Genomic DNA, 25,971 nt, shown 5'->3' with positions numbered 1-25,971 from the left:
ACAGCCCCCTTAGCAGCTCCGCCTCATTGAACCTGGCCACCGAGCGCATGGCTGCTTCGTCCACTACCCCCAAAAGGCGATCTGCAGCTGTTCTGGCTGGGCCTTCTTCTCCCTTCAGTCACCTAGACACTGCGCGAGCATGGTAGATGGCAGTCGTCAGCCTGACCCCCTCTCCTTGGGATGCAGGACCCCCCTTGGGCTGCTGCCCCACCCCCTCGTCAGGACCAGCTGACCCACTCTCCACTTGCATCTTGGGCATGGCACTCATGTGCTCTTCTTCCTCTTAGTCCCCCTGACCCTTGTCCCCCTGCACCTCTGGGACAACCACCATTTCTGGGGTAGCCTCCACTCCCTTCTCCCCTACCTTCTCCGCCATAGGAGCGTCCTCCCCACCAACCCTCACCTTCTTCGGTCCAGGCGCATCTGTAGCCCCCGGAATATGTATTCACTTTGAAAACCCTAATGTTTGAATTATTTTCTTAAAGCCCCTCGTTTACTTGAATTAATTTGAATCTTGTCAGTTAGCATTACTATTTTTATTTTTACCAAAACAGGAATTTTCCTAACCGGATTAGGATCCCTAACCTAATTTAATTCTACATAAGTTACATGTATTTAACTCCAAGCCCTAACTCTTTATTTAAATTCAAAACTTGCCCCAAACTAGTACTTGTACCTTGTACCTTGAGTACCATCAATCTTGTAAGATACATATATACATATATATACACCTAGAGGAGTGTGACTAGAACCTAAAATGATTTAAACAATAACCCCATCACACTTCCCCAAGGAGGAGCCAATTTTCAAGAAACACCATCATGGACTTCTAGGAAAACACAACCTAGTGACCTAGATCTAGGATGCAAAATCCAAGAACTAGTTTCATTACAACTAGGAGTTGCCTAAACCAATGAACAAGCCTCCCAAATCCCTTCCATTCCTTTAGAATTCAAACAAATCCTAACTTTTCTATCCATTTTCAACTAATGGGATTTTTTGTCCTTTTACACCAAAATCCTCTATAAATACCAACACACCCCCCTAGCTTGCAAGCACATATAACACACTCATCCACACACACACATTTCGGTTAGAGAGAGGGAGGAGAGCAAGAAAGAGAGGTCTAGAGGAGAAGAAGGAGGAAGAAGAGAGCTTCTTGTGCAAAGCTTAGTAGGTAAGCCACAAACACAACCTTCTCTTTCATTTCCTTTTTCTAATGCATGTTTCTAAAGGTTCTAAATAATGTTTTCAGATTTGTTATTGCTAAGTTCTTATGTTAAAAATGCTAAGGGTTGGGTATTGATTACATCTCTCTTGTATTTTTCCCATTTTGGCACAAAACCATCTTATTTTGTACCAATCTCTCAACTTTTCAAGGGCACTCTTTCAAACAAAATTTCTGAGTCAAACATGTGATAGTTAGCATATTTTTTTCACAAAATAAATGAAACTTTCCCTTGGTGGAACCCCTTTTTCATAAATCTTCTTGTTTTGGGCAAAGTACCCTAGAATCTGTTTTTGCAACCCACTTCCAGAAATTATAGAAAAATGTACAAAATTATTCTGGACCTCTATTTTATTTCAAAACCTTCCTTACGTTGTTAGCTTTCAACTAAAATTTGTTTCATCGAAAAACATCAAGCGGTTTGCAAGAAAATCAAAATTTCGTAACGGTCGACGGATCTGGACAAATTCTGGACAGCGCTGGAATATTTTCTAAATAACTTAAAATCTGGAAAAGAAATCCCATTTCCGAAAAATGTTCTAGAAACTAGATTAAATTCCCTACGAACCACAAGAAGGCCAAGTCCAGTAAAGGATCTAAAATAGACCTTTCATTTTAATCTTTATGCGACGCTAAATCTGGAAATTTTATTATGTGTGGATGTTTTATACCCTTGAGTTCATGAGATTGCTTATTACCTTATGATCATATCTTGGCATGATATTATATGTGTTGTGGTTATGTTATTTACCTTTCTCATCTCAAGAATGCATGCTTATATGGATATTGTTGTCTTATAAGTTGGACTAACCTTGTTGTAAAATATTTAATTCAACGGGAAACCTAATGGGGAGGGTATTGGGTTTTCGAGCACTTGGATAATAAAAAAAGATGAGTATTAGTGATATATGGATTGTTGGGATGCGTTCCCTTTTTGAAAGTTAAAGTCTTGCGCAAGTGGTTTTCGGAACCCTTGAACGGAGCGGTTGTATTCGGACCCTAGGTGGTTTGGTGTAAGGAGGGATTCGGGCAAGGCCCTATTTTACTGTCTCTTTTGAGGCCCTGCGGTTGGCGCTACACGGTACATAACCGTTGGTAGGCCTCTGAGGTTAGTTCTGCAACAAAGCAGCAAAAGAGGGGGCATACTGAATAATCCGCGTCCGATTTTTGTGGTTGGGAGGACGAAATCTCTTTGGGGGATTTTTAGTTGCTAACAACCTAACTTAACCCTTTATTTATTTAATTGAGTATTATGCTTTATTACTTGATGTTATAATTGTGATTGTGTATTGGACTGGGAAAAAGGGGTAGGGTGTGTGTGTGTTTACTGGGCATTCAAAGCTCACGGCGTATCATGCCAGGTGACGAAGCGGAACTCATAGCTGGAGACGACGAGCCCGAAACTTTTGAAGACTTTTGGCTATCCTAGAAAAAAATTAAAAGTTACTTTTTGGATGTTTTGTAAAGACTTATTTGAAGACTTAAGCTTTCTTCTGGAATGTAATGTAATTGGAACCATCTTTTGAGTTATACATTTATATTATGATTGTTATGTATTTATATTCTATGTAAGAACCTTATCGTTGCTTATGAGACCTTGTGTCAATACCTTTTAAGATCTGCCAAAAGGGCAGTGCGCTGCCTAAGAAAGCTGGACTTAGAAGGGAGGCTAATTTGACTCTTTCGGCGATCTGGGATCTTACTTGGTTATTGACCATAGGACTCATTAGTGACTCTCCCTTGACTGCAACCAATAGTGTAGAATCGGGGCGTCACAACTTGGTATCAGAGCCTAGGATTAACCCTTAACCCTTGCAACTCTATACGCGACTCTAGAAGCCCTTACCCCTTATCTTATTTTATTTTATCACGCTATTATAAGAAGATTAACTAATAAAAATCTTTTCCACCTTAGGATGTCATCGGGAGGCTATGTCCGTACCGACTCGTGGGGTGTTTTCCGTATGCAAAGAAGGAGGGCCATGTCTATCAGCCCCTACTTTAGCCGCCGACACTGTGAAATCACCGCCGAGGAAATGATCAAGACCGAGATACGTAAGGTAGAGGCAGAGTACATCCGCTATACGAGGGCGCAGAAGAGGTCTTTGGTGCGGCGCCGCCTACAATTTCTAAGCCAAGTGGCAAAGAAGGCAGTCCGAATGGAGCAAGATGAACAGTGGATGGACTCCTTGATACACCGAGCTTTGACCACCCTAGCACCGACTCAGGCTGAAAGCCACGAATCTTGTTATCACGGGCCAGGCGACAATCAACCGATGGATATGGAGCAGCCACCAGAATAGCAAGGAGCGAACCCAGCCTACCCTATAGAGATATCATCTGAACACAATCCCCCCGCACCAATGTACACCCCCCGCTCTCTGGACCAAGCCACCGACTCTGCTGATGAAGAACCAGAAGAAGACTTTGATTGGTCGGGAAACGAGAACTAAATCGAGGGATAGTAAGACTAGACTTTTGTAAGACACGCCGATGGGGATTCCTAGAATAAGATAACCTGAACTTTGTGATGCATAGATGCTTTTGAATGTAACTCCGATATAGGAGCCCTTTTGTAACGATGCCTATTATAATATATGAATGATGTGTTGATCTATGTTATTGACTGTTACTTGCTTTAGTGCACCCTAAGGAAACTGAACCTTTATTTCAAATCTAAGTAGTAATATTTTCTCAGACTGGAAACCAACTCATCACGTGCCATGAACATAATGGTGGACACGCTAGCTAATGGCTATACCGAAACAAGCAACAATGTACGAAACCATCCCAGAAATCAACACGGACCCATCATTGCAGAAGCTAACATCCCTAATAACCTAGGTCATCAAATTTTAGAGGAACTAGGGCAAATAAGGAACAATCGGCAGAATGAGAGGACTCGACTCTTTTCTAAGTTTCGGAAGCAGAGGCCTCCAAAGTTCACAGGCGTACCAGACCCGAAGGTAGCTGAAAATTGTCATCGGCAGATAGAGAAAATGCTAGACACCATGGGCATAACTGAGGCCACTGATAGAATAGCTTTGGCAGTATTCGAGCTTAATGATGAGGCTGACCATTGGTGGGAGTTAATCAAGAATACTCGTGACGTAGCGAGCCTATCATGGAACCAGTTCAGGGAACTATTCCTAAATAAATATTTCCCAAGTACTATCTGTCGAGAACGAGTCAAGGAATTCCAAAACCTGGAACAAGGGAATATGATCATGACCCAGTATGCTGCAAGATTTGAAGAGCTAGCCCGTTACGCAACCAGAATCATAGCAAATGATGAAGAAAAAGCAAGGATGTTTGAGTGGGGACTGGACCTTACAATCAGGGGTAGAGTCCTTCCGCAACGACTTCCCTCATATGCCGAGGTGCTGGAAACGACATTAGAATCTGAAAGGGAAGTGAACGACGCCAGGAAGGCTTGGAACAAGAGAAAAGGGAGTCAGACGTCTATTGGACCTCAGAGGAACCAGAGAGGAAGCGTGACGTCAAAGCCCTACTCCAGGTCACAACCACAACAGCAACGACAGCAACGACAGCAACAGATCCAGAGAGGAGGCTATCAACAAAGGTCGGTGGGACAAATCCAGTGCTTTCATTGCCAATAATTAGGGCACAAAAAGAGCGAATGCCCCCAACTCCCTCTATCAGGATACCAAGGAGGAGGTTCCGAGGCAAATGCCCAGGCGTTAGGTGGGCAGAAGCCTTGGACAAATAAGACAGGATCTACCGAGTAGCAGCACCAGAAGAGTGGAGGAACTCAGAACGCCAAGACCAGTGGCAACCAGAAGGCAACCGGCCGAATCTTTACCCTGCAAGAGGAAGAAGCAAACTCGTCCGTAATTGAGGGTAATTTAGTACTATGCAATTCTTGGGTGCATGTTTTATTTGATACCGGTGAAACACATTCTTTCATATCCTCTGCTTGTGCTAAGTCATTAGAACTTGTATGTGAACCCTTAGCAACTGCCTTAAGTGTAATGTCACCTATGAGAGGGTGCATTTGGATAGGATCGATCTGTAAAGACTGTAAGATAGGGATGTCGGACCTATGCTTAACTTGCGACCTTCGTGTCATGGAAATGTCAGACTTCGATATCATCTTGGGCATGGACTGGTTGTCCGCCCACCGAGCGGTGATCGACTGTCGTCAAAAGAAAGTGGTAGCTCATACACAAGATGGAACACATTTCCAGTTTAAGGGGGATAGACAAGACCCCATAGTTTCAGCAAAACATCGGACGCAGTGGCGCGATCAACTTGCGGGTAGGATAGCAAGCCTGATTTTAAATGAGGAAGACCAAGGAGAAATAGAACTTCCGCGCGTAGTATGCGATTATGCAGATGTATTTCCTATGGAATTACCAGGATTGCCGCCAACCCGGGAAGTAGACTTTAGCATTGAGCTACAACCTGGAACTACCCCGATATCCATGGCTCCGTATCGTATGGTACCAGCAGAACTACGAGAATTGAAGACACAACTACAGGAATTGTTCGAGAAAGGATTCATTAGGCCAAGTACTTCGCCATGGGGAGCACCCGTGTTGTTTGCTAAAAAGAAGGATGGGTCGTTGAGGCTATGCATCGATTATCATCAACTCAATCGAGTCACGATTAAGAACCGGTACCCACTCCCAAGGATTGATGACCTTTTTGACCAACTTATAGGCTCAAGGTGCTATTCAAAGATCGATCTCAGGTCAGGCTACCATCAACTACGATTCAAGGAGGAGGATATACCAAAGACTGCCTTTCGTACTAGATATGGCCACTATGAGTTTGTAGTGATGCCCTTCGGACTAACCAATGCACCGACAGTATTCATGAGCCTAATGAATAATATTTTTAGACCATACCTTGACCAATTTGTAGTAGTGTTCATTGATGACATCTTGGTATATTCAAGGTCCGAAGAAGAGCATGAGCAACACTTAAGGACTATCCTTCAAGTTCTTAGGGATAATCGACTATATGCCAAGGCGAGTAAATGTGAGTTCTGGTTGAATGAAGTAAAGTTCTTAGGGCATGTGGTATCAAAGAATGGGATTGCGGCGGATCCAACCAAGGTGGAGGCAGTATTAGATTGGAGGCAACCAAAGACCGTGTCAGAAATCCACAGCTTCTTAGGATTGGTCGGTTATTACCGAAGGTTCATCCAAGATTTCTCCAAACTAGCTAAACCAATGACTCGTTTGACGCAAAAGGGAGTAAAGTATGAGTGGAACGAAGCTTGCGAAAAATCCTTCCAAGAGCTAAAGAAAAGGTTAACTAGTGTGCCAATCTTGACCATCCCAGAACGAGAAGAGGGGTACACTATGTATTGCGATGCGTCTAAAGAAGGATTAGGTTGCGTACTCATGCAAAATAGAAAGGTAGTCACATATGGATCCAGGCAGTTGAAACCTCACGAGCGCAACTACCCCACACATGACTTGGAGTTAGCAGCCGTAGTTTTTGCCCTAAAGCAGTGGCGACATTACCTGTACGGGGAACAATTTGAGATTTTCGCAGATCATAAGAGTCTGAAGTATCTGTTCACACAGAGGGACCTTAACTTGAGACAGAGACGATGGATGGAGTATCTTGAGGATTTCCAGTTCACTCTCTTATATCACCCCGGTAAAGCCAATGTAGTAGCAGATGCTCTAAGTCGCAAGAGTAGAGGGATGATGGCTAAGATCTCTGTCAAGGAATGGGATATGGTTAAGACACTCAATGAGTTCAGGATCCAAGTAGAATCTCAAAATACAAGAGCATATCTTAGTGCGCAGAAGGTGATGCCTAAGTTGATGAATGAGGTCATGGAGGCCCAGAAGCACGATCAAGAGGTAGCGTACATCAAGGGACGTCTGGAATCAGGAGAGCCCATGCCCGATTGGGTAATTCACCCCGATGGGAGTTTAAGATACAAAGGTAGATTATTTGTACCAAGTGACGAGTTACTTAGAGAAAAGGTACTGAAGGAATGTCATCATTCTGCATTCGCGGTACATCCAGGAGGGACTAAAATGTACCAAGATTTGAAGAGGCAGTATTGGTGGAATGGAATAAAGAAGGAAGTGGCTAAATTTGTAGCAAAATGTCTGACCTGCCAACAAGTGAAGGCGGAACATCAGAAACCAGGGGAAATGTTACAACCTTTACCGATAGTCGAATGGAAGTGGGAGTACGTGACAATGGACTTTGTGACAGGGTTGCCTAAGTCACCTAGAGGGCGCGATGCTATATGGGTAATAGTGGACCGCCTCACCAAGTCAGCGCATTTCTTACCCTATAAGATGACCAACACTTTAGAGTCTATGTGCAGACTCTACATTGGGGAGATCATTCGATTACATGGAATTTCGGTATCTATTGTGTCAGATCACGATCCACGATTCACATCTCGATTTTGGGGAAGCCTGCAGGAAGCTCTTGGTACTGAGTTATGTTTTAGCACTGCCTTTCACCCGCAGACAGATGGACAATCTGAGCGCACTAGCCAGACACTCGAAGATATGCTAAGAGCTTGCGCAATGGATTTTCAGGGAAGTTGGGAACGATACCTACCCCTAATTGAATTCGTCTACAACAACAGCTTTCAAGCTAGCATCGGCATGGCGCCTTTTGAAGCATTATACGGACGACTGTGCAGATCGCCGATTTGTTGGATGGAAGTGGGTGATGTAAATCTGATAGGACCCGAACTTGTTCTAGAAACTATAGAGAAGGTCAAATTGATCCGACAACGGTTGAAGACTGCCCAACACCGTCAAAGAAATTATGTAGACAGGAGGAGAAGACCATTGATGTTTGAAGTAGGCAACCACGTGTTCCTAAAGGTGCAACCCGGGCATGGAGTCGTACGTTTTGGGAGGAAGGGGATGCTGTCGCCACGATATATTGGACCTTTTGAGGTATTGGAAAGAGTGGGCGAAGTAGCATATAGATTAGCTCTACCCCCGCAGTTAGCAGGGATACATAACGTCTGTCATGTATCTATGTTGAGAAAATACATTGCTGACCCGACACACGTCCTCAAATGGGAAGAGATCAGTCTTGACACAGGTGTTACGCTTAAACAAGGACTGGTAGCAATACAAGATCGTCGAGAAAAGAACCTTAGAGGCAAGATGGTTCACTTGGTAAAAGTACTATGGCGACATCGGGGAGTTGAGGAATCTACTTGGGAACGTCAGGATTGGGTGAAGGCAAACTACCCCGAGCTTTTTGAAGACAGTATGTAGTTGAATTTCGAGGACGAAATTGTTTTAAGGGGGATAGGGTGTGAAGCCCCCGAAATATGTATTCACTTTGAAAACCCTAATGTTTGAATTATTTTCTTAAAGCCCCTCGTTTACTTGAATTAATTCGAATCTTGTCGGTTAGCATTACTATTTTTATTTTTATCGAAACAAGAATTTCCCTAACCAGATTAGGATCCCTAACCTAATTTAATTCTACATAAGTTACATGTATTTAACTCCAAGCCCTCACTCTTTATTTAAATTCAAAACTTGCCCCAAACTAGTACTTGTACCTTGTACCTTGAGTACCATTAATCTTGTAAGATACATGTATACATATATATACACCTAGAGGAGTGTGCCTAGAACCTAAAATGATTTAAATAATAATCCCATCACACTCCCCCAAGGAGGAGCCAATTTTCAAGAAACACCATCATGGACTTCTAGGAAAACACAACCTAGTGACCTAGGCCTAGGATGCAAAATCCAAGAACTAGTTTCATTACAACTAGGAGTTGCCTAAACCAATGAACATGCCTCCCAAATCCCTTCCATTCCTTTAGCATTCAAACAAATCCTAACTTTTCCATCCATTTTCAACTAATGGGCTTTTTTGTCCTTTTACACCAAAATCCTCTATAAATACCAACACACCCCCCTAGCTTGCAAGCACATATAACACACTCACCGACACACACACATTTCGGTTAGAGAGAGGGAGGAGAGCAAGAAAGAGAGGTCTAGAGGAGAAGGAGGAAGAAGAGAGCTTCTTGTGCAAAGCTTAGTAGGTAAGCCACAAACACAACCTTCTCTTTCATTTCCTTTTTCTAATGCATGTTTCTAAAGGTTCTAAATAATGTTTTCAGATCTGTTATTGCTAAGTTCTTATGTTAAAAATGCTAAGGGTTGGGTATTGATTACATCTCTCTTGTATTTTCCCCATTTTGGCACAAAACCATCTTCTTTTTGTACCAATCTCTCAACCTTTCAAGAGCACTCTTTCAAACAAAATTTCTGAGTCAAACATGTGATAGTTAGCATATTTTCTTCACAAAATAAATGAAACTTTCCCTTGGTGGAACCCCTTTTTCATAAATCTTCTTGTTTTGGGCAAAGTACCCTAGAATCTGTTTTTGCAGCCCACTTCCAGAAATTCTAGAAAAAAGTAAAAAATTATTCTGGACCTCTATTTTATGTTAAAACCTTCCTTAAGGTGTTAGATTTCAACTAAAATTGGTTTCATCAAAAAACATCAAGCGGTTTGCAAGAAAATCAAATTTTCGTAACGGTCGACGGATCTGGACAGATTCTGGACAGCGCTGGAATATTTTCTAAATAACTTAAAATCTGGAAAAGAAATCCCATTTCCGAAAAATGCTCTAGAAACTGGATCAAATTCCCTACGAACCATAGGAAGGCCAAGTCCAGTAAAGGATCTAAAATAGACCTTTCATTTTAATCTTTATGCGACGCTAAATCTGGAAATTTTATTATGTGTGGATGTTTTATACCCTTGAGTTCATGAGATTGCTTATTACCTTATGATCATATCTTGGCATGATATTATATGTGTTGTGGTTATGTTATTTACCTTTCTCATCTCAAGAATGCATGCTTATATGGATATTGTTGTCTTATAAGTTGGACTAACCTTGTTGTAAAATATTTAATTCAACGGGAAACCTAATGGGAAGGGTATTGGGTTTTCGAGCACTTGGATAATAAAAAAAGATGAGTATATGTGATATATGGATTGTTGGGATGCGTTCCCTTTTTGAAAGTTAAAGTCTTGCGCAAGTGGTTTTCGGAACCCTTGAACGGAGCGGTTGTATTCGGATCCTAGGTGGTTTGGTGTAAGGAGGGATTCGGGCAAGGCCCTATTTTACCGTCTCTTTTGAGGCCCTGCGGTTGGCGCTACGCGGTACATAACCGTTGGTAGGCATCCGAGGTTAGTTCTGCAACAAAGCAGCAAAAGAGGGGGCATACCGAATAATCCGCGTCCGATTCTTGTGGTTGGGAGGACGAAATCTCTTTGGGGGATTTCTAGTTGCTAACAACCTAACTTAACCCTTTATTTATTTAATTGAGTATTATGCTTTATTACTTGATGTTATGATTGTGATTGTGTATTGGACTGGGAAAAAGGGGTAGGGTGTGTGTGTGTTTACTGGGCATTCAAAGCTCACGGCGTATCATGCCAGGTGACGAAGCGAAACTCATAGCTGGAGACGACGAGCCCGAAACTTTTGAAGACTTTTGGCTATCCTAGAAAAATATTAGAAGTTTCTTTTTGGATGTTTTGTAAAGACTTATTTGAAGACTTAAGCTTTCTTCTGGAATGTAATGTAATTGGAACCATCTTTTGAGTTATACATTTATATTATGATTGTTATGTATTTATATTCTATGTAAGAACCTTATCGTTGCTTATGAGACCTTGTGTCAATACCTTTTAAGATCTGCCAAAAGGGCAGTGCGCTGCCTAAGAAAGCTGGACTTAGAAGGGAGGCTAATTTGACTCTTTCGGCGATCTGGGATCTTACTTGGTTATTGACCATAGGACTCATTAGTGACTCTCCCTTGACTGCAACCAATAGTGTAGAATCGGGGTGTCACAGGGGCACCACTCCTCTTCTTCTTATTCTTCTTCTTCAAAGCCTCCCCCTCCTTGTTTGCCTTTTCCTTTATTGGATCAACGGGGGGCGGTCTTGGCTCAAAACTGCCCAAGTCCTTTTCCTCCAATGGTTTGGGGCGTGGTCGGCTTCGCTCCTTTGCGATCGGCTTCGGAGCAAGCCCCAATTGGGTCTCCTTGTATTTGTTCGCTCGGGCGAGCAACCTTCTTTCCTCCTCCTCCTCCGTTTTCCGTTGCCTCTCTAACTCCTCCCTTGCCGGATCCTTTTCCAATGGTTGCGGCCCCAAGTTCAGGGCAAACAACTTTGAAGGCAGGACCAGCTTGTCCCACCTCACCCCATTCTCTTCTCTCCATTCCCTCACCCTCTTCACACGGTCCTCCGCTGCCTTGTCCAACTTGGGCTCGACCGATTTGGTGGGCACCTTCCACGTCGTGTGAAACCCAACTCCACCATTCGCCGTCACGAAGAACCATCTCGGCCTCCACCCCTTCACCGAAGATGGAAGACCCGCCACCAGCCCTCGCCCTGCCACTGCTTGCAGAGTCACCTAGGTCTCTTGTTGACCGGAGGCCTTGTAGCAGGAGAAGAACTCGTCTACTGACATTGCCATCCCCTCGGTCGCTTCCAACCAAGCACTCGCGCATGCCATTATTATCTTCCAGGCGTTCGGCATCAGTTGCCCTGGCGCCGCCCCTAACTTATTTAACACCTCCACCACTACTTGGGGGAAAGGTAGCCTCAAACCCCCTCGCAGCGTTTCCTCGTACAAATTGAACTCGCCCGGCCGCACATCCGATGCCCTCTCCTTGGATTCGGGCAGTCTCAGCCCTATATCCGAGGGAATTTGATCCTCTATTGTCAGCACGGATCTGTCCGGTTTGGTGTGCCAATAGTCCGGCTCCACTTGACTAATTGGTCTCGCAGCGGAGATCATTGTCTTGGGGCGAGCCCGCACAGCCTGACTCATTTCTTCCCCTTCCCTACGCTCCGTACGGTATTTTTCCGCCAACTCTACCGCATCATCGTCACCCAATGGATCAACTCTTGCTTCCTCTTGGGCCATCTCTCTCGTACGTCTGCGAATAACTTCGGATGCGGGCGCAAGAAAATTCAGAAAGTGTTGCAGGGGTGTATCGCTAGCAACGAAGGAGTTGACACTTGGAATGTTTTGATTTTTTCCAAAAAGGTAGGTAAGGCGAATAATACCAAAGGCCCAAGGCTTGCCCGTATTCCAAGGGTCACAATTAAATTTCGTTAGTTTGAAAATTTTCAAAAATCTGCCAAATCTGTCTTTTCAACACCCTATAATGACCTATCGTTTAACTTATTGCCCAACGCCTAACCTCCCCCACCACGAGATTCTGCCACGTGTACGATCACAATCCACTGCCCCTTTCCCCTTCCTTGTCTATTCCACTTCACCTTACCACGTGCCCCGCGCCACACCACCCACTTTCTGCGGTCGGCCCTCCTCACGGTCGGTCCCTCCACTCGGCCACCCTTTATGGTCGTCCCTCCTCAGGGTTGGCCCCATCACTCGATCACCTTCGCGGTCGGCCCGACCAGCCACCCTGCGCGGTTGGTCCCCCTCTTGGTCGGTTACCCCTCTTGGTCGGCCTTCATCCCGACGGCCTCTCACAACTCTCACTTTCTTCATTATTCCCTTCGTTGGACTAGAGCTGCACTCGGGAATGCGGGACTACTGATATGGGTAAGCCCATAAAGACTACAACCCACCATGAACAACCCAAGCCTACCACTTAGGGCTCAATACATAATTCAACTGATGAGGCCCAACATAGTTGGAAGTCAGCATGGTATGAAGAGCCAATGATATTCAGACACGTGGTAGGTAAAGGACAAGCTACATAAGCAGACAAAGATCCTGTAAAGTTATTGCCACGACACATCGTCATTAATGAAGCCCCTTGCAGCATTTATTGCAACAACCCCTCTCTGTTGGGACAGAACGACTTCACCATGAACAAGAGGAGCTAGAGCATAGACTTTTGGCCATGAAGACAGGTCGGAAGGGACAACGAAATGATTACCAGAGGATATAAGCAGACGTCGAAGACAAGAAGAAGGTTAAGTTTTCTATCTCTAATCTATCTCTACAATCCACTTCTCTCTCTAACTTGCTCGTCGGAGGGTTCGCTGGGGGACTCCTCGTTCCCCGTTGAACTCTTGTGCAGGTCATCTGGAGGGCTTGGTCATTCGGACATAGGCTTGAGGAGCGTGGATCAGTCCGACCCGTTCCACCTGGAACGAACTGTGTCATCAATAATAAATAGGTCTTTTTATTAATAAATCATTAAGTTAATTAATAGTTTTTAATAATGTTAAAATTTTATTTCAATTAATAATTCAGATAATTTTATTATTGTATAGGTGAACAATTAAAATTTTATTTTTTCAATTAATTCTGTTAAATATAAAATTCTGACAGGGAGGTATTTGTATTTTTTCAAATCACATGGGGTAATTTGAATTTTAAGCGAACCTCAAGGGGTGTATTTGTAATTTATCCTTTTTCAAATGTTTGGTAGAGAGTCATTTTCATGAATTCAATGTAACATTAAATTTTGACTATTTTCTATGTCCAGTTGGGCAGCCCAACTAGATCATCCAGTCTGACTTATTTAGGATCCATTTCAGGTCTTTCTTGATAATTTAAACTGATGATTGTGTAGAACGTATCGAACACTTTATCTTTGCAAAAAATCATATTAATCGGATATCAATAGTTACTTGATCAAATCATATTTTTGTCAGTAATTTTTTTTAAAAAAAATCATATTTTTAGTTAACATAAATATAAATTGATTAAATGACTATTGATTTCTAACAAACGTGATTTTTTACAGAAATAAAGTACTTAATAAATTTTACACATTAATGGTCTGTGATCGGCTCACAAAGATCCAGTAGCACGATCGAGTCTGATTAAAACTGGAGATGAGCTTAGGCCATACAAATGATATCTAGTGTCTCTTTCCAAAAGTCATTACTAAGATAATGCAACTGATCCATTTTTTTCATTTTGGCAAAATTGCTCATCCATTAATTTTTAATACATTTTTTTCTTTTATTTTGTGCTTTTGTGTTGCTAACCCATTGGAGACGGAACAAACATGGACATTGGTTGTCATATGAAGTTATCCCGTAAATTTTTCGATTTTAATTTTCATGATACATTGAGGACAATGCATCATTTAGGTTTAGGAGATGGAATAATTATTTTGAGCTTAAATTTTGTTTTTGTTTACCGTACGGGCAAATTACATATATCTCTCTCGAGGTTTAACTAAATTACAGATATTCCCTGAAGTTTGAGAAATTACAGATACCACCTTGAGGTTTATATTTTCATAACAAATTGCCCCGTAATTTGTTATGCAAATATAACTTTCAGGGAGGTATCTGTAATTTTTCAAACCTTAGGGGAGTATCGGTAATTTAGCTAAATCTTGAGGGGGTATATGTAATTTGCCCTTACCGTAATGAATAAGTTGTTTTGGCCCAAAAAAATAAAAATAAAAATCAATAAGTTGCTATTGAAAAAAAATATATTGGTGCTCATGGTAATATTTTATTCTATGCATTTAGTGGTTGTGCTAGTTGTGAATATAATAGGGTGGTTATATATTGACATGAATATTTCACCGTAATTCAATTTTTATGTGACTATTATTGAGGAAATTATTCAATACTCTAGGAGCATCATGTGGTCATATTCTTAGTCAATCACTAATTACTTAGTCCCATATTATTTCTCCATCCCAAACATAAATTATGGGCCCTTATGCCTCTCACTACAAAAAAATACACTTTTGGCGACTAATGTTTTAGTCACCAAAAGCATTAATTTTAGTCGCCGAAACGATTTGCCGACCAAAAATTTTCGTCGCCAGCTTTGTCGCAGATACATCGTCAGCGAAGGTATTGGTGACAAAAATTGTTTTAGTCGCTAAAAATCCAACAGAATGGCGACTAATCTGTTAGTAGGCAAAAAAGGGCAGCAATTAGCGACTAAACCACTGTTAGTCGCTGATGATGAAGCATTGGCGACTAAGATGTTAGTCGCCCAAAGGGAACATCAATACATCTTCAGCTACTAATCTTTTGTCGCCAAAAATTCAATTATAAATGGCGACCAATTTAGTAGTCGCCAATACTTCATTTTTAGCTACTAAACATTTTGTCACGGAAAGTTTATTCTAGTTTTAGCTACTATACAGTTTAGTCGCCAAAAGTGTTTTGGTTTTAGCTACTAAACATTAGTCGCCAAAACTATTTTCAATTCGTTTTAGCTACTAAATATTTAGTCGCCAAAAGATTTATTTCTGTTTTTTGGCTACCAATTTTTTTGTCACCAAAAATGTCATTTTTTATTTTGTTTAATTTTTTTCATTTTAATAATTTTTTTCAAAACCTGTATATATCCACCGCAACCTGTAATAGGTATACAAACAAATCAATATATATATTATCACCTATTCCGTAATGCATGTTTCACTTACAACCATCAAACAAAAAAGAACACTTTACAATGTAAACTTACATACAAACCAACTAATATATTCCAATCACAAATAATGTCGTACATTCCAACTATGTTACCAAAACAATGTCCTCTATACACAAAACATTGTTACTACACTATGCATTGTAATGACCATTTGGCATGGTACAAATTACCATGGTAATATGTACCACGACAAAAGGTAATCTACATATACCACCATAGCAATTAATACAATTTCCAAAAATACTATGTAACGCGTGCTAAAATTATATGTACGATTCATCCAATTTCCACACAAAAAGCTGAGGACGACCCAAAACTTCCCAACTTTGCAAAACTGTGAATTATCTTCCGGACAAAAAATAGAAGATCCACATGTCAATGCCAAAAGCCATCTACACAACAAAAATGACACCCATTAGTTCCATTGTAAACAAAATTTTTTAACAAAAAGTATGTACAAACGTTTAAGGGGGCATGACCCCACTTGATGTGCCCTTCCCTCCGCACCTGGCATCATGTATGTAAACATAAACAAAAAAAAGGGTGAACCACATGAGTTTATAGTTTACAGTTGTATGTAAGCATAAACAAAAAAAGGTTAAAGCTGAATGATCAGCACAGATTCACAGTTGCCATGAAAAGATTATGACACCGGTCTCGTTTATTAGCTCCAACAGTTTCTGAATTTTTATTCAACTTCACAGTCATTCTTTTGTTGAGCAAAACACTTAAAATTCCAATTCAACATGAATGATGTTCAGCCACAACAGTGATCATGTAACAGATGAGGTGTATATAGGCCATGTGTTTCGCAGCATCATACAATTTCAAGAGTGTATTTATTACCCAGTAACTTGTATATTTCACATTTCCAAGATTTGTTTCTCACACTTAAAATCTAACATCTAAATCTCCATAATGATCAACAAACCTTCCACTTTCTAGGTCATCACGGTAACTAGAATTCATGAGCAGTCAACAACCAATAATTTTTATTCATAAGAAAGCCTTCATCTTGGTTCTCTCTCAAGGTGTAGACTAGGTCACTTTCCATAGGACAATATTTGCCCCTCCATTTATCTGTATTGGTATCCACACAGTTTAAGGCAAATTTGCCTCCAAGTCATGCATGAGCCCCAAGTCAAGTTTAGTCTAAAGTGTACACATATATATTTTATTCATGAAACTAAATATATAGAGATGCTTATATAACATATATATTTATAAGCTGTAATATATAAGCTTTAATATATATTTATAAGCTTATATATGCGTTTGTCACGGCAACCCCCAACGTACGCATGCTAATAACGTCCCACCTTATAAACCTTTTGACCTTTATCTATTATTAATATTTTTATCTATTATTAATATCATTATTTATTAATAATTTTGTCAAAACTTACTTGGATCCTTATATGCACATTTGAAATTTTATACACATGTTCTTGATAAGATTGATTTGTTTGACATTAAATTAACAATTCTTGGTTTGTGCTGGGTTTACTTTTGGATTGTACACTTGTCTGCCTTGATGTCTCAGCCAGAGAAGTATTCTATTCCTGCAGTTCAATATCCTGAGGTTATACCTACTGTCGACCCATACATTACTGTAGGAAAGCTCAAGTTGATCCAGACAGAAGGGAGTTTTTTGAGGGCTGTTTCTGAGGTACTGAATGCCTTCCAAATGTGAGCCACTTTGGAATGGTTCAGTATGTTCAATACAAATTATTTGATTTGCACGTGTCCTTTTAATTTTTTTAATGCATTTATGTATTTGATTAATTTGACAATTTTGGAAGCAATTTTGGAAGCAGTGGTTACGTTATGGAAATCAGATTACGGTCCGTCTGCTGCAAAGTCTACTCACATTATGCCTCATAACCTGTTCCAAGCACATAACAAAAAAAAATTTGCATAGCAACTTTAGAAAACAATTCTATGCCAATATGATGCATATTTTTGTAGAACTTGTATTAGCTTATCAATAAAATTATGTTTACCGAATAGTAGCATGACCATCTGAACCCTGCAAGAGGGTTGTTAGCCGTGACACCACGTCGTTCAAATGATTGAGTTGTACTTGTTGTGCCTCACGTGCTTTTTTTCCTTCCTCAATTTCTTTCATCAGCTCCTCTCTTTCCCTCATAATTTCCTCCTTATCTCTTTGTCGCTCCTCTTTCTCCTTGACCAACTCCTCATGATCTCTTTGTCGCTCCTCTTTCTCCTTCAGCAACTCCTCGCGATCTCTTTAATGCTCCTCACGAAGAACCTCCAGTTCCGCTCTCATTGACTCCATATGTTTATCACGTGCTCGTGCCGCACTGGAAGCTGTTGAAGAGGGTTGTGGGCCTACCCCACATCCACGCAAGTAATTTTTTTTTTCCCCAAGCACTTGCCTTGATAGTTCTTCGTGGGTCAATGGCAACCTCGCATTGGTGGCTACGACTTGTAGATTCACCATATCATCCTGTCATGGCAAAAAAACAATAAAGTCAAGATGGTTGAAGGAATTGAAAACAACTTTACTAATATGTCTGTAACAAAATTAGTTTCAACATTCAATACTCACATGTAGCTCACCACATTTGGGGTCAATCCAGTCTCCCGTCTTCTTGGACTTGTGTGATTTCTTATAAAATTCAGGGAAATCTATTTCTTCATCCTCATTTGCCTATTAGGTTTGAAAAAATACCATTGATGAAGTAGTACATAGTAATATTCAAAATGAAAAATAATCAATCATCCATTACATTACTAAACAAATAACTACTTCTCACCATAAGCGACATTGCTATAGGAAATGATCGCGATCCACTTGTATGATTGTAGGGGAGCATACCCCTATTTGCTTTACCAGCTTTAGAGCGTTTCTAACAAGAAAAAAAAAAAAAACAAAAAACAAAATTACAAAAAAAAAAAAATTAGTAAAGAATTTTTATTTATATTCACATAAATGAATTTCAAGAATGAGGTTTCTAATTAATTTGTTACCAAGTGAGATTCGTCTTTCCAAGCAACATCAATAAGATATTTCCAGTCGTCCAAGCTCACTCCACTAGGCGGATGACTATAGGGGTCATCAACACCTTTTTCCTCAAGTTCGAGGAACTCTTGGGGTATTAAATTTAATAGCACATGAATGTAGTTGGGAAATTGGGGTCCAAACAAGAAGAAGAAGAAGAAGAACAAGAAGAAGAAGAAGAAACAATACATAATTAGTCTACTCACAATTTAAAAGGTGTACTCACAGTTTAAGACATAATTAGTCTAACCAAGAGCAGAATTTGAAATTCAAATTACAAGGTTCATCAATTTAAGAGGTTGAGCACAAAATTATAGAATTGTGCATAACATCTCAGAACGTATGAATTTAAGAACAAACAGCGTATTGTTAATTGCCCCCCATTACATCAACAAAACAAGCCGGACAAACAAACAAAGTTCATCAACAATGTACTTAGAGAACACATAAAGTAATTTTACCATAAAGTGAGTTACAACTCTAGGTCCGTATCTGTATCTGTATCGAAATCACTTTGTATCTCATCTTCTTCTTCGTCATCACCCGCGATTGTTAGTTCATCATCGTCATCGCAGATGAAAGCATCATCCATAACACCCTCAGGTTGTACACGTTTTTTGGACTGAGAAACTTCCATTGAAATAATTTCAGGTTCAATGTCATCTCGACGCAAAACAACATCATCATCAATAGGCTCAGTTGGTACAACGGCAGTGGTTTTATCTTCTTGCAACACTTCATCAAATTCTGGCACATTCAGCTCTAGCACATCCCAAATTCGTCGATGTTGAAACTTTTCTACGACTCGCCAATTTGGCCCTAACTTCGTATCATGAACATAGAAAACTTGTTGAACTTGGCTTGGGAACACAAACGAGTCATCTTTATACCATCGACTTCTTACATCAACAATTGTCACATGTGGTTCGACACGCAAAGTTCGACTACTACCGGTGTTATACCATTCACATTGGAACAAAACAACCCGATGTCCAAACAAATATGTCAGTTCCCACACTTTACAAAGGTAGCCGTAGAACTTTATCAATTGGCCTTCGTGGTCGCCTTCCACTACCAACCCACTGTTTTGACATTTACGACGGTTATCACGGTCGATAGTATGGAATCGGACGCCATTAGCAATGCATCCCGAATACGTGTTCACTAAGGCATTAGGTCCATTGGCTAATGACCACATCTCATCAGTTGCTTCGGGCGACTTTTGATTTCACAATTGGTTCATCTACACAAGAAAGTATGTCATGTTAATTCAAACTTAGAATAATGTAACATTATCTGCAAACTATACACTAACGAGTGTTAGCTTACGCGATCTTTGAACCATTTAGGAAATTCTTTGCATTGTCGCGTTGCAATGTTGCAGTCACTTCCATATGTTTGTTGCAACACGAGCTTGTGTTCCCTACTTAATACAATGTAATTCATAAGTAATTGGAATAATGAAGACTTTAAAAAATAAAAACCATGTACAAAATGTATGTTGCATATATGATGAAGAATCATACTCTAGATATTCGTCAACTTCAAAACTATTGTGTAGGACAAACCAATGGGCCAATTCGCGGTCAGTTACGGACACATCAATTGCCCTTGGGAGTTGACCAAAAGGACGAACATTTTGAGTGAAAATCGCCAACCCTGGGCCATTGTCACCCCCATCATAGTTCCTTTCTTCCCGGTTAAACACCGTTTCAACTCCATCCAAATACATTGAACAAAACGTCGTGCACTCTTTCGATATGTAGCCCTCCGCAACGGAACCTTCTGGCCGAGCTTTATTGCCCACGAATCCTTTAAGAAGTCCGAGCATCCTACATGTAAACATCAGCCTGATCGTTAGTATGATCATATTGAACTATATTTACATGAAAAAAGCACCCCCATCGTAGTTATACCTCTCAATAGGATACATCCATCAATATTGCACAGGCCCTCCAAGCATAGCCTCATAAGGTAAATGAATTGCCAAGTGGACCATGACATCAAAAAAAGCAGGAGGAAAAATCTTCTAAAGCTTACAAAGTATAAGTACGATTTGTTCTTGCAATTTCTCCAAATCAGTCACCCGCATTGTCTTTGAGCACAACTGTTTAAAAAAAGTTCCCAACTCAAACAATGTGGTCCCAATCTCGGTAGGAAGGTATCCTCGCATCCCAATGGGAAGAAGCCGTTGTAGAAGGACATGACAGTCATAACTCTTAAGGCCAACTAACTTACCACCATTCGCGGTGACACAGTTGGATACATTTGCCGCATAGCCATTAGGATACTTAATCGATTTCAGAAAATCAGAAAACCCTTGTCTCTCTATCGGGGACAATGTGTACAATGCCGGAGGCTTCTCGAAAGAGCCATTCGCATGCCTTATAAAGTGTAACTCCTTTCGTATTCGCATGTCCTCCAAATCCAAACGTGCTTTGTCTGTGTCCTTGTTCTTGCCATCTATGCTCAATAGTGTCCCAAGCAAATTGTCTCATATATTCTTCTCTATGTGCATGACATCAAGGTTATGTCGAAGCTTAAGTGTTTTCCAATAGGGTAGGTCAAACAAAATGCTTTTTTTTTGTCCAGTTTGGATTTGGCTTTTCAATCCTTTGTCTTTTTTGGTTGGTTAGATGCTTTTCGTAGGGCTTGTAGATTCCCAAATTAATTTGCTCCAGTATTTGTTCTCCTGATAACTCCACGGGTTTGGACCGATTCTCAATGTCACCGTTGAATAGCCTACTTCTTCGCCAATTATGGTTCTCAGGTAAGTACCGCCGAGCACCCATATACCCTATCTTACTTCGCAAACTCTGAGATGAAGGATCCATGTTACAATTGGGGCATGCCAAGTAACCTTTTGTACTCTAACCAGACAAGGAACCATATGTGAGGAAGCCATTGATGGTCCACATGACTGCTGCATGCATTGTAAATATTTGGCCATTCGAGGCATCATATGTTTGCACACCATGCTCCCACAGATTAGTTAACTCTTCTACTAATGGTTGCAAGTAAACATCGATGTCTCTTCCAAGTGCGGATCGTCCGGGAATAAGCAATGACATCATGACAAATGGATCTTTCATACACTTCCAGGGGGGTAGATTGCAAGGCATTAAGATTACGGGCCACATACTGTGCGATGTACTTATATTTCCGAATGGATTGAAACCATCTGTGGCAAGCCCTAGCCTTACGTTCCGAGGATCTGCAGAGAACGTAGGATGCAACCTATCAAAATCCTTCCATGCCTCACCATCAGCTGGATGTCGTAATACTCCATCATCCACACGCTTATCTTTGTGCCATCTCATAAATGTGGCTGTTGTTTTCGACATGTACAATCTCTTCAACCTTAGTGTCAAAGGAAAGTACCTCAGTATTTTGTATGGAATTTTTTTACCGGCCTTGTCGTTCAACTTGTATCTACACTCCGTACCTCTAATGTGGCGTTTTCCTTCCAAAATAGGGTACAATCATTCTTACATGCATGAATAGCCTCATATCCCAAACCCAATTCACGTAAGAACTTTTTCGCTTCATAAAGGGTCCACGGAATAGTTTCATCACACTTTGGTAAAATGTCTTTGAAAACTTGCATAACCATATCAAAAGATTTGTTGCTCCATTTATTGTACACCTTCAAATGAAGCATCTTAATTACGAAGGACAAGATGGAGAACTTTTCGCACTCTGGATATACTTTGCGTTGAGCATCATCGAACAACTTCATGAACTTCAACAAATTGTGCCTCTCCGAACTAGTATGTTGTTCGTCGATATGATCATTCATGAGACCACTCATGTAAATCTCTTCTAACATGGTAGGAAGTTCACCCACATTTTCGTGATTGTCTGTCATTCCAGGTTCGTTGCTTTCAGTATCATCGTTTCGCATAGTAGGATGATCACGAAACATGGGACACATGTTCCCCATGGTGCACCCAAGTTCGATAAGAAATTGCGATTCCTCTTCGAATCAAGTGCAACCGTACAACGTGTCGACTAAATTTTGTGCCGTTCAAGCAATCAACACAAGGACAACGGATTTCATCATGCGGCCCTAAATTCTTCGTAGCGAACTCAATAAATGATTGAACACCCTGTACATACTCTTTACTTTTGAGCCGAGCTTTTATCATCATCCAACTCTTGTCCATTATTGGAACAGTACACATGAACCAAAGATGAACCTGAGAATGGACGGCAACTTGGAAAAGTACTCTGTAATGGAAGAGAGCTTAAGTAAGTTTAAGGGTTCGATTAGCATTGCTTTTTGATGTTTACCAAAATAGTAATAACAGATCGGGATGTTTTGCCTATTTGTCAATTGCATATAGTTGGTTAGGAGCTTGGTAGAATTGGATTATAATTACAAATCAACGGTGTACAGAAAACAGGTTTTTCATTAATAAATTTCAAGGCATCAAAACAACCAAAAAGTGTAAAGAATGTAAAGAAGACAAAGCAATACTTGCCTTTTCAACTAATTCCTTCGGTGGTGCAAGCCTAAAGTTTGGAGTTCCACCAAAGTGACCCGAGAGATATCGAACCTCTGAACTGTAACAATGAATTTGCTTAATAAACTATAAATATATAATGTAAAAAAATGTACCTTAGAAACTGTTCATGCCTCTGTACATTATTAAATTAGGAGATAACAATGGTCTAAATTCAATGTAACTAAAAGGATAACATTGTCACAAGAGCACGTCAATGAAACATGCTCCATGGTTTCATTATCAGCTAGACACCTACAATAGATAGTATCTAAATTCATTCCTTTTCCCCTTAGATTCCAACAAATTGGCAAAATATTGTACAAGCATTTCTAGACAAAGATACTTCATTTTCTCCTAATTTCATGAACATTACAATGATAACACAAGGAGAGAAAGAACAAGGCAAATTAAAGGGAACACAACCCCAACTCTCAGATCGATTAAAGCAAATATGGATTTCAAGTGATACAAATTTCAGAGAGGCTTAATATCAGCTTTCTAACCTGATCACAGCATTCAATTCCAAAAAAAAAAAGCAGAAATGGAGAAGCAGAAATCCAAAATGGAGAATCATCACAGCATTCAATTTCCCAACAATGCATATATAATGGACCAGCTATATCAAGGTGAAGAATATATGGGAAAAATATCAGATAGATTTATCTAAAATGGAAAAATAGTTGCTTAACTTCCCCTCATTGTGTTCATAGTCTAGTTGATTGGGACCCTTCAGTATTTTTAAAAGCTGCCATCAACCTAAAGGAGAATGAGGAAAAAGTCTCCCTTTTCTTCAAACACAAAGACTGAACCAAACATGGTTTTTGTGATAAAAAATAATAATAATACAATTTTTACACCTATCTAACTAAATGCAGATGATCTTAAAAATCAAAATAAAAAGTAAAAATCAATTCTTACTAAAAATTATTGTTCTGGCACAAGAAAGCCAAACAAATAGAAAATATTTTTATGAACCTTCATTACAGCTAGATTGGTATCAATGCCCTCCACTTTTACTTGGTCCACAGTTGCTTGTGCAGCTTCTGCCCTTCCCGTGTTCCGTTTGGACTGTTTCACTGCATTTTCTAATGGATTTATTTCACCAATACAAACATCTACAGCTGCATCAAACGCTTCCCCATCAACATCTTCCCAATGTTCTGATATAAGCCCAAATCTGTGTAGTGTCAAAACTGAAACTGGGAGTTTCAACCCTTGTTTTGCATTTAAAACCCCAACTGAATCGCGTTGGCAAATGCTAGATTGACAGAGTTTCCAAGATTACATCTCCCCCCGGAAACAGAGGCACATTCGGATTATCAAATGCTAAATTGATTAAATTTTTAGATTATATATATATATATATAGGGTTAGTTTGGAATATCCCAGAAAACAGAGGCACATTCGGTCATATAGGTGAACAATAGAAAATGGAGAATCGGAAATCCACAATCCAAAATTTCAACCACCCATTCACGAAATCAGAAAAAGCCCTAAAAAATTGATTACGAATTGAACAGAAAATGAAAGAAAACAAACATTTAAAACCCTACACAAATCGTGAGACACAGGGATGAGAGAGACAGTGAGAAGGAGATACAAACAGACAGACACAGATCGATAGAGAGGGAGAGAGATGAGAGAGAAATACCTGTAATCAGTGGTCGTGGTGGCGAGCGCCGGTGGCCAGCGATGGTGATGATCGGCGATGGTCAGTGGTGTTGAGGTTTGGCATCGAGTGCTCTGTATGTTGGTGTGTGTGTGAAACAGAAGAAAAATAAGGCGCCGATATATTAATGAGTTTCCCTCTAAAAAAAATTCGAAGCTTTAGCGACTAAACCATTTTTTTGTCGCCAAATGTCGTGAACAGCAACTAAACATTGGTCGCCAAAAAGACCATACAACGACTAATCATGTTGTGGTCGCCAAATATTCATCAAAATACTCCCAATTTTTGGCGACAAAAATTTTTTGTCGGAGAATGTAATCATATGGCGACTAAATGGAATTTTAGTAGCCTAAAATGGTTGCCAACAGTGACTGAAAGTAAATTTGGTCACCAATAATACTATACGACGACTAAAAGAATTTAGTAGCTAAAAACAGTAAATGAATGCCAACTAAAATTGGATTTTGGTCGCCCAATATACTGTTTTTGGCGACTAAAATTGCTTTGGTCGCCAATTTTAGTCGCCAATTGTGCAATCTGTTGTAGTGTCTCCACCAATCAAAACCACATGGAGCACCACGTGTCTATACTCCAGGAATACTGAATAATCACCCATGATATTGTGGGTTCCTTACGTTGTAAATGGGTTGGGTTTTATAGGTATACGTAACATTTGTCATGCCAATTCATCTAGAAGATGAAAAAAAAAGATAAAATTAATTTGGTGATAAATATTATTGGGAAGAGATTTGAAAAGAGAAAGGGAAAAGATAAGTAAAATGTAAATAAAATATATTTACATTTCACTATGCTGTGTTTGGTTGGGGAATTTGAGGAGGGATTTAGAAAGGGAAAAAGAAAAGTTAAGTGAAATGTGAATAAAAAATACCTAGAGTTCACCTACTTTCACACACATTTTCCCTTTCCCTTTCCAAATCTCTTTCCAAATCCCCCAACCAAACACAATATTAATTTTACACACTTTTTTTCTTTCTCTTTCCATATTCATTCTCAAATCTTCTATCAAAACACAGCGTTAGATAAAATTCATGGGATCCCTCACAAAGTGAAATTTCACTACTTCATTTACTAAAGAGAAAGAACAAAAATTGCATTTTTGTGATGAACTAAAC

General features: G+C 40.1%; 2 protein-coding genes across 5 annotated transcripts; one reads left to right on the top strand and one right to left on the bottom strand.

The window, feature by feature from the left end:
• Positions 1-3,960: 3,960 nt before the first annotated feature.
• On the top strand, positions 3,961-4,848 carry LOC145800161 (uncharacterized). The gene has a single exon (XM_082889803.1). The coding sequence runs from the start codon at positions 3,961-3,963 to the stop codon at positions 4,846-4,848; it is 888 nt and encodes a 295-aa protein (XP_082745929.1).
• A 10,766-nt stretch (positions 4,849-15,614) lies between these two features.
• On the bottom strand, positions 15,615-25,020 carry LOC114276399 (uncharacterized). 4 transcript variants are annotated; one of them, XR_014341637.1, is made up of 7 exons: positions 24,821-25,020; positions 18,631-23,227; positions 18,417-18,509; positions 18,209-18,310; positions 17,640-18,106; positions 17,461-17,521; positions 15,615-16,028 (listed from the first exon to the last, which is right to left on the bottom strand). XR_014341637.1 is itself a non-coding variant. In XM_082890872.1 (6 exons), the coding sequence occupies exons 2-5, from the start codon at positions 18,850-18,852 to the stop codon at positions 17,888-17,890; spliced, it is 636 nt and encodes a 211-aa protein (XP_082746998.1). In that variant the 5' UTR covers positions 18,853-23,227; positions 24,821-24,946; the 3' UTR covers positions 15,615-16,028; positions 17,640-17,887. The 4 variants fall into 4 exon arrangements, 1 of the variants encoding a protein (XP_082746998.1); XR_014341639.1 differs by lacking the exon at positions 17,461-17,521 and having other exon boundaries at positions 18,631-20,084; positions 20,188-23,227; XR_014341638.1 differs by lacking the exons at positions 17,461-17,521; positions 24,821-25,020 and adding an exon at positions 24,145-24,737.
• Between the last annotated feature and the right edge of the window lie 951 nt (positions 25,021-25,971).

Source organism: Camellia sinensis, chromosome 10 (genome assembly GCF_055761805.1).
Source record: "Camellia sinensis isolate YWXY chromosome 10, ASM5576180v1, whole genome shotgun sequence".
Taxonomy (NCBI): Eukaryota; Viridiplantae; Streptophyta; class Magnoliopsida; order Ericales; family Theaceae; genus Camellia; species Camellia sinensis.
This window is presented reverse-complemented; position numbering and strand designations above follow the sequence as displayed.

Coding starts and splice junctions, on each gene's coding strand:
- LOC145800161 (XM_082889803.1), top strand. CDS start 3,961: ATGGTGGACACGCTAGCTAATGGCTATACCGAAACAAGCAACAATGTA.
- LOC114276399 (XM_082890872.1), bottom strand. CDS start 18,852: ATGTATTGTTTCTTCTTCTTCTTCTTGTTCTTCTTCTTCTTCTTCTTG. Junction 18,510..18,630: donor GGAAAGACGAATCTCACTTG/GTAACAAATTAA, acceptor TTTTCTTGTTAG/AAACGCTCTAAAGCTGGTAA. Junction 18,107..18,208: donor CCAAATGTGGTGAGCTACAT/GTGAGTATTGAA, acceptor TTGCCATGACAG/GATGATATGGTGAATCTACA.